Genomic DNA, 8,945 nt, shown 5'->3' with positions numbered 1-8,945 from the left:
GCACTCCAGCATATTGTAGGATGAGCACCCAGCTATCCCAGGAGGCAGTGGTAAAGTGTGATGACATCACCTGTGTCTCCGGAAGTGTTGAAATATATTTCTGTGAAGGTAAACAAATTTTACCATTGACTAAAGTTATGTAACAAAGAAAAAAGAATACATTGGGACTAATTCAATAAAAGCTTTGTGCTATTTTTTTCCTCAAGGTTTAATGAAATGGTCCCCTTGCATAGTTTCACATTCTAAAAAAACAAATTAATTTGACTGGCATAATACAGCAAAGATTTACATTTTCTGAATGAAGTAAACCCCAAACTTTTTTACAGAAGCCTTTACGTCACGATTCCTTAGACTGTATATTAATGGGTTAAGGAAAGGAATAATTACAGTGTAAAACACAGCAATTACTTTGTCTTGCTCTGGACTGTAGGCAGATGAAGGTCTAAGGTACATAAATATGATAGTTCCATAAAATAAAGTTACAACTGTTAGATGAGACGCACAAGTAGAAAAAGCTTTCTTAGGCCCATTGGAAGAACGGATTCTCAGAACAGATCCAATTATGCATAGGTAAGAAACCAGGATTACAAACAGGGAAGAAAGCTCAATAAAGCCTACAAAAGAGAAGAGGATTATTTCATTAAGTCTTGTGTCACCACAAGAAGTCTCAATAAGCGCAATTACGTCACAGTAAAAGTGTTGAACGTACTGTCGTTGCTCACAAAAATCCAGATAAAGGAATGAGAAGCAAGTCTGAATTAAGCCATTGAGAAAGCCACCCACATAGGAGAGTAGTAGTAGGATCATGAGGATCTGCCTGTTAATGATATATATGTATGTCAGTGGGTGGCAAATGGCCACATATCTGTCATAAGACATGGCAGCCAGAAGAAGGCACTCACTCCCTCCAAATCCAGCATAAGTGAGCATCTGAAGTGCACATCCAGCTACAGATATTGACCTTTCATCTGACACAAAATCCATTAGCATCCTTATTGTGACAGATGAAGAGTAGCAGATGTCAATGAACGATAATTGGCGTAAGAAACTATACATAGGAGTATAAAGCTGTTTATCACAACTGATGAGTATTATAAGTGCTGAATTCTGGAACACTGTCATGGTGTAAATGGTAAAGAACAAGACAAACAATGGCAATTTTAATTTGGGGATTTCTGTTAACCCAGCAAGCAGGAACTCCGTGACAGCAGTTCTGTTCTGTAAACCCATTACTGTTAGGAGAAAGACCAGATTGTATGTATCATTCCTCTCATACTTTATATTATCCAAGTGTTTGTAAACCACAAAATACTTAGGTAAATAAATGTTATTAGAAAAAAAACTAAAATTCATCAGTTAATATTTAATAAAAATGATGCATTATTTGGAAGAAAAAAATAATGTTTTTCAAGGGTCTCAAGCTTTTGGAAAAAATGAAACACGACTCAGACAAATTCTTGGGTTTGTGACGTTTGGACAGCATGCTTTACACAATGCATTTCGTTCCAACATTCAGTCCACCTTTAGGTAGACGGTGCTCCCACCTGCTGGAAAACATTTAGAGAATTTCAGGTTCTATTACAGCTCATAGAAAAAGACAAGTATTAAAAAATAGAATATACTACCTATCGACTAGCTAATTTCACTTCAGAACATTATGTATGAAGTTAACATTTTTATAATGTTTTCTCTTTTACACAGGAGGGACATAGATGGCAATAGATCGAAATTAAACTAGACAGAGGAAAAAGCAGTTGAGGAGTGGTGGAGAAGCAAGTCAAGGGGTAAGGTTTGCACAGACACTGTGACTGTCCTAATAGGTAGGGTGACATTGTTTGATTATGCAATTTCATCATAGTAAAGATAAAAAGGCAAAGCTTTTTTTTTTTTTTATAGAGTAACCGATCGTCATAACCCATGTCAGCTTTATTTTGCATTTGTCCCATTGAGATTTTTATATATATTAAATTATATAAAATAAACAGACTATTACAGATGTAGCACCCTGATGTTTAGGCAGCGTTGCTCCTAAATTTACCTGGTAGGTGTAGTTACCTTGGCTCATTGTTAGGGATCAATTGAGTTCACCCTAATTCGTCTGGCCGGGCACCTGGTGACATTAGATAAGAAAAGGGCAAAGCAAGGACAGATTAGGAGTATATGGGGTATCTCAGCCAATGGGCAGGGGTTTTCTTGGATACCTTGGCCTGCTGGGAGAGCCTATATATTTGGGTGGGGTTAGGTGATCGGGGTTCTGTGCCACCTGGACAGCTGTCTGGGTGGATGTGCGTTGTGTTGCCCGGGCTGCTAGGCCAGAGTTTGGGCCTATCCCGGGCACATCTGGCTTCTAGACTGTCAGAGGGCCTATCCAGAAGCAAGAGGGCAGCGCAGTGTTGGGATTGCGGCTTGCAGTCCAACCAGAAGGGACGGTTTTGCCGGCCGGAGAACCTGTCGTGGTCGGAGGTAGAGGGGAAGCTGTCGTCACTAAGGGACCAACCACCTTATTGCAGAGGACCACAGTGAGTTGCTGAAGCAAGTACCGGAGCAGTATTCTCACCATCCGGGGACAGTGAAGAATTGGGAGACTTCAGCAGGTGTCAAGCCAGGGACCCAGCCAGCAGAGGTGACGCTTGCAGAGCAACCTTGTGTGTCAAACCAGGGATCGAGCAGGCCAGTGGGGTGAAGCTTGAGAAGTATGTGGAGTGCCAAGCTAGGGACCCAGCAGGGATGCAGGGGTGACGCTTGAGGGAGATACTTAAGTGAAGATTAGAAGAGCTCAAAGGATTCGGTGGCAGTGAATCAGCAAGTCTAGTGAGAGAGACTGGGAGCTCAGTGGGTTGAGAACCTACAAAAGGTAACTTTATAAGAGTAAATGAATTTGTTAAAACTTGTGTTAGGAACTGTTCTAAGACTGTTGCCATAGTAGACAGCTCTCCTACACATGCAGGTGTGGTGTCTTGCTGGATGCCTTTCCCTGCATGGCTGTCTATCTATAGAAGTCTTGAAGTCTGCCAATTACCATTGCAACTACCTAAGGGTGTCCTGGCCCTAACCCTATCTCCCAAAGTTCTGTTCAAGAGAAATAAAATCTCTTTGCATTCAAGAAGTATCTGGCGTCCATGAATCTATCTTGCACTAAACCCACTATGCTTTATAACCCATGCTATACAGAAGGATGTCAGCAGCTCTTGGCTCTGGAGGTTTTCATTAGACTAAAGGAGGCCTTGGATCTTGCTACGGAAGCAAATATTGGTGTGTGGTGATTGTCATTTTGTGGATTGCTATTGGAGACAGAGATGGCTCATGAGCACACCCATTGTTGTGTGCAGGAGTCAAAAGGGTCTTAGAGCAGTGTTGACTGGTTTCTTTAAAAGAGGTTTTGGACATCAGCTAATTATATCAGTATATGTAATCTATAAGGCTCTATTCACGCTTCATCTTTCCTGAATGTGAGACAAAACACACAGAAGTTGGCAATATGCAGAAACGGTAATAAAGAGCAAAAAAGCGCAAGCGGGAACGACAGTGTGAATGCGGCCTAATATTAACTTCATTCGTCGTTTTAAATAATTATATTAAATAATTATGTGCATATTGTCAATTAGAGCTGCAGAATTCTGGGAAAAATGATAATCACAATTTTTTTGCTTAAAATAAAGATCACGATTCTCTCACGATTCTCACGGCGTAACATCATCTTTCACATTATACAAAAAAATTGGACTAACTTTACTATTTCGTTTTTTTTTTTATTTCATTAAATTGTATTTTTTTCCAAAAAAATTGCATTTGAAAGACTGCTGTGCAAATATAGTGTGACATAAAATATTGCAATAACTGCCATTTTATTATCTAGGGTCTCTGCTAAAAACATATATATAATGTTTGGGGGTTCTAAGTAATTTTCTAGCAAAAAATATATATTTTAACTTGAAACCAACAAGTGTCAGAAAAAGGTTTAGTCTTTAAGTGGTTAAATGTCCCTCATTTACAGACAGAAGCTAATTTCTTTGATCTAAAGAACAAAAACGTTACAATGTTTATAGTTAGCTCAGCTGCTGAGGAATGTTGTGAAACTTGGCACACTGCCTGCTTTTTGTTTTTTTTTATTGCTGTTGGCTTGAGCAGAGAACTCTGCAGAGAATCCAAAAATGCTTTGTTAAGATCGGAAGGGAGGAAGAATCGCGATCTTGATTCTTAATGATTAATCGTGCAGCTCTATTGTCCATACAGAAGCCAAAGTGACCTGCACCCAGCACATTTAGCAACATTACCATAGGTGAAGAAACATTTGTAGCAGATAAGCAGAGGCTAATTTTGTCACAAGTACATAACACCTAGGTTGACAATAATTGAGCAGCAACAATTTAGTCTTTGTATCTGTTTCACAAGATTTATAACTGCACATATGATTATATGTGCTATCAGTATACAATATTCTAGTCATGGTTTTTACTGAAAAAAAATCTTATGTAGATCTTACCAAACATCAATATCAAACATCTATATTTAAAATAAAAAAATAAATTAAAAAAGTAGTATGCATTACTTGTCCTGTGATCTATCAGCACAGTGCAATTCTACATAGAAAATACTCAGTGTGTTTGCATTTTTTATACCATATGCACATGCTAACATGAACGCTAAACTAAATAACTTAAGTGGCAAGTGAAAGATCTGCTATTTTATACACAGTAGAGTGTTAAGGGATTTAAAACTATTGGTACAGATGCTATTGTAGGTCTACACAAGGGAGCTTTGTGTTTAATTTGCAAATTAAATGTCTTAAAGTTTTATTTCATAATGTATTTTCAGTATTAACAAATTGAAAGCCCTGAAGCTACCCATACATATACTAATATAAGATAACAGTGTAAAGAAGTGAGAGATTTTGGTTTAACCACTTGACAACTGGGCACTTAACCCCCCTTCCTAACCAGACCAATTTTCAGCTTTCAGTGCTCTCACATTTTGAATGACAATTACTCAGTCAGGCAACATGCTACCCATATGAATTTTTTGTCCCTTTTACAAATAGAGCTTTCATTTGGTGGTATTTGATCACCACTGGGTTTTTAATTTCTTGCTCTATGAATGAAAAAAGACCGAAAAATTTGTAAAAAAAGAAACATTTTTCTTTGTTTTGGTTATAAAATTTAGCAAATTAGTCATTTTTCTTCATAAATATTTGCCGAAATTTATACTGCCATGTATCTTTGGTAAAAATAACCCAAATCACTGTACATTATTTGGTCTGTGTGAATGTTAGTGTCTACAAGCTATGGTGCCAATCACTGAAAATTGATCTCACCTGGATCACACCTGATGTACTGACGGCCTCATTTCTTGAGACACTAACAAGCCAGGAAAGTACAAATATCCTCCAAATGACCCCTTTTTGGAAAGTAGACATTCCAAGGTATTTAGTAAGAGGCATTGTGAGTTTTTTAAAGTTGTAATTTTTTCCCACAATTCTTTGCAACATGAAGATTTTTTTTTTCTTTTTTATTTTTTTCTTCACAGAATTGTCATATTAACAGGTTATTTCTCTCACACAGCATATGCATACCACAAATTATACCCCAAAACACATTCTACTACTCCTCCTGAGTATGCACAGCCTGGCCACATACAGAGGCCCAACATGCAGGGAGCAACATCAGGTGTTCTAGGGACATAAATTGCACATTTCATTTTTTGACTATCTTTTACACTTTTGAAGGCTCTGGAGCACCAGGACAATGGAAACGTCCACGAAATGACCCCATTTTCAAAAGTAAACACCCCAACGTATATTCTATAAGGCATAATGAGTCTTTTGAACATGTTATTTTTTTCCACAAGTTTTTGGAAAACATGGAAAGAAAATGAAAACGCATTTTTTTACAGAAAGTTGTCCATTTAAAACATATTTCTAACACATAGCATGTAGATAGCAAAAATTACACCAAAAATATATTCTGCTACTCCTCCTGAGTATGGCGATACCACATGTGGGAGAGGCCCAACATGCAGGGAGCACCTTCAGGGACATACATTTCAAATCTAATTTGACTACCTATTACACTTTTGTTAGACACCGATGGGCACTGTAGTAGCAAGAATGCGGCATGGATTAGAACTGATGTGGCATGGATGAGCACTGATGGGGGGGAGGAGAGAACAGCACAGTACAGGGGGCCAGGAGAGAACAACACAGTACAGGGGGCTGGGAGAGAACAACACAGTACAGGGGACCAGGTGAGAACAGCACAGTACAGGTGGCCAGGACAGAACAACACAGTACAGAGGGGCCAGGAGAGAACAACACAGTACAGGAGGCCAGGAGTGAACAACACAGTACAGGGGGCCAGGAGAGAACAACACAGTACAGGGGGCCAGGTAAGAACAGCACAGTACAGGAGGCCAGGAGAGAACAGCACAGTACAGGGGACCAGGAGAGAACAACACAGCACAGGGGGCCAGGAGAGAAGAGCACAGTACAGGGGGCCAGGAGAGAACAACATAGTACATGGTGCTAGGAGAGAACAACACAGTACAGGGGGCCAGGAGAGAATAGCACAGTACAGGGGGGGCATAAGAAAACAACACAGTACAGGGAGGCAGGAGAGAACAACACAGTACAGGGGGCCAGGAGAGAACAACACAGTACAGGGGGCCAGGAGAGAACAACACGGTACAGGGGGCAGGAGAAAACAGCACAGTACAGGGTGCCTGGAGAAAACAGCACAGTATAGGGGGGCCAGGAGGAAACAGTATAGGGGGCCAGGAGGAAACAGTATAGGGGGCCAGGAGGAAGCAGTATAGGGGGCCAGGTGGGAACAGTATAGTTCAGGGGGGCCAGGAGGGAACAACGCAGTACAAGGGGTGTCAGGAAAGGGTCCGTCCGCTGATAAGATATATCATTTCGCGTGCAGTACTGGGGTCCACCAGCAGGTGTCTCCTGGCAGTTTGGAACTGTCAGGGGAATCTTTCCCTGCTGGTGTTATTTCATCTTTTGGCTGCAGTACTGACGTCCACCAGCGGATGGATCCTGGCAGTATGGAGCAGACAACACTCCCTGCGCTCAGGTGTTACATGAAGACAATTATTGTCAGTCCCATAAATACCTGGCAAGCCTTCACATGCTTGCCTTGGTATCTCTCTCCTTGAGCCCTGACCTTGTTTGCCTGTTTACAGATCCTGAGCCTGCATCCGACCTTGTTCCCGAGCTTATCCTGACCCGGTCCCTTCTGTGTTCCTGTACCCTTCAGCCCGATCCATCCCCTCTCTGTCCCGTTTGTTCCCTGTCCCTCATTTACTGATCTTCCTGTGTATGACCTTGGCTTGGCTAACGTTTACGCTTCTGGAATATCGCTTGTCCTGCTGACCTGCCGTGTATGACCCTGGCCTGGCTGACATCTGTGATTCTGGTACTACCCCTTGCTGTATATATTTTTGTTGTTGGTGGGTTTGTTGGGTTGGTTGTGCACTGTTTGTATTTTCTGATATATCATCTATTTTAATAAATATCATTATTCACTTTACATGCATTTTGGGTTATCTCTGTGCAGTCCACACAGTCTGGTCTACTAAGTCTCCTGACAGTATACCAAGGCCATCCCTGACCAGACGTGGCTGCATTGAGGAATCCTCCTGGTTTGCTGGGCTCGCTAAAGATGGATTTCAATGAAATTGTGTATTACTCTCTGCTGGCGGCAGAGGATAGTGAATAGTGTCGCCAGACGTTAAAAGATGCTGGAAACGATCCGGTCGGCTCATTTCCTAGTAGATCAGGGTCATATGTTATTTGAGGATGTGCAGCCTTTGATTCAGTTATGTGCAAAGCCAGCCCTGTCATGTTTGCCTGAAGGAAGTGATGACTTCTATCCCCCCTTCAATTGTGGAATTGCAAAAGTTGAATCCCTGGTATGGCTGTTAGAGGATGATCTGGGGTTTTTTTTATGAACATTATTCCTCTTGCTCCCAGCAGGTGTTATCTGATTGTATTTGTTCAGTACAATCTCTGATTAAACAGGCTGTATGTGAACCAACTTTTGTTCAACCTGTTCTACAGGCATGGTCAGATCTCTTGTATTTAGCCAAGCCACAACAATCCAGCCCTGCCATTAGTCACCTGCCTTCCCAAAAATCTATCTCACCGTCACCCATGGCAACCTCAGCTACAGCCCAGTATACACAGCTTCCCACCAAGTACTATTACCCAGTCTCTATCCACTGCACCTATCCTGCTTTCAATCCACCTGCCTCTTCTCTTCCACCTGTAACAATTCCACAACAACCCTCCTCCAGCCACTATTCCCTAGTCTTCCTTTTGCCCAGTTACATCTTTTTCTTACAGCCCTGCAGTTACCTACAAAGCTACAGTGGCTAAACCAAAAAAGAAACGGAAGTTCTTTCCAACCCACACAATTCTGCCAGTAACCCAGTCTACCTCCACACTGACCAGCCTGCCCCAGTCTACCTTCACGCCAGTTGAGCCTGATGACCCACCTAAGTCTGACGTTCCAGTGCCTGCTACCCAGTCTGACATCCCAGTGCCTGCTACCCAGTCTGACGTCCCAGTGCCTGCTACCCAGTCTGACGTCCCAGTGCCTGCTACCCAGTCTGACGTCCCAGTGCCTGCTACCCAGTCTGACGTCCCAGTGCCTGCTACCTAGTCTGACGTCCCAGTGCCTACTGACCGGTCTGATGACCTTGTATTCATTTTCCAGCCTAAAGTTTTGCTGCCAGTGTTCCAGTCGGATGTGCCCGCTTCCCAGTCTGACGATCCCCTGTCCGCTGCCCAGCCTGATGTGTTCCTGTCCACTGCCCAGCCTGATGTGCCAGTGTCTTCTACTCAGCCTCTTGTGGCAATGCCTGTGCCCGCTGCCCAGTTTGAGGTCCCAGTGCCTGCTGCTCAGCCTGAAATCCCAGTGCCCATGTTCCAATCTGACGCTTCAGTG

The 8,945-nt window shown here is 42.2% G+C and overlaps 1 protein-coding gene across 1 annotated transcript; it reads right to left on the bottom strand.

Annotated features, from left to right (window-relative positions):
* Positions 1 to 285: 285 nt before the first annotated feature.
* On the bottom strand, positions 286 to 1,230 carry LOC141126872 (olfactory receptor 5AP2-like). Its single transcript, XM_073612897.1, has one exon. It carries the CDS (start codon positions 1,228 to 1,230, stop codon positions 286 to 288), a length of 945 nt encoding a protein of 314 aa, XP_073468998.1.
* Between the last annotated feature and the right edge of the window lie 7,715 nt (positions 1,231 to 8,945).

The sequence above is a fragment of the Aquarana catesbeiana genome, linkage group LG01 (assembly GCF_042186555.1).
Source record: "Aquarana catesbeiana isolate 2022-GZ linkage group LG01, ASM4218655v1, whole genome shotgun sequence".
In the NCBI taxonomy this organism is placed as follows: Eukaryota; Metazoa; Chordata; class Amphibia; order Anura; family Ranidae; genus Aquarana; species Aquarana catesbeiana.
The sequence above is the reverse complement of the archived record's forward strand: the minus strand, read 5'-3'. Positions and strand labels throughout refer to the sequence as shown.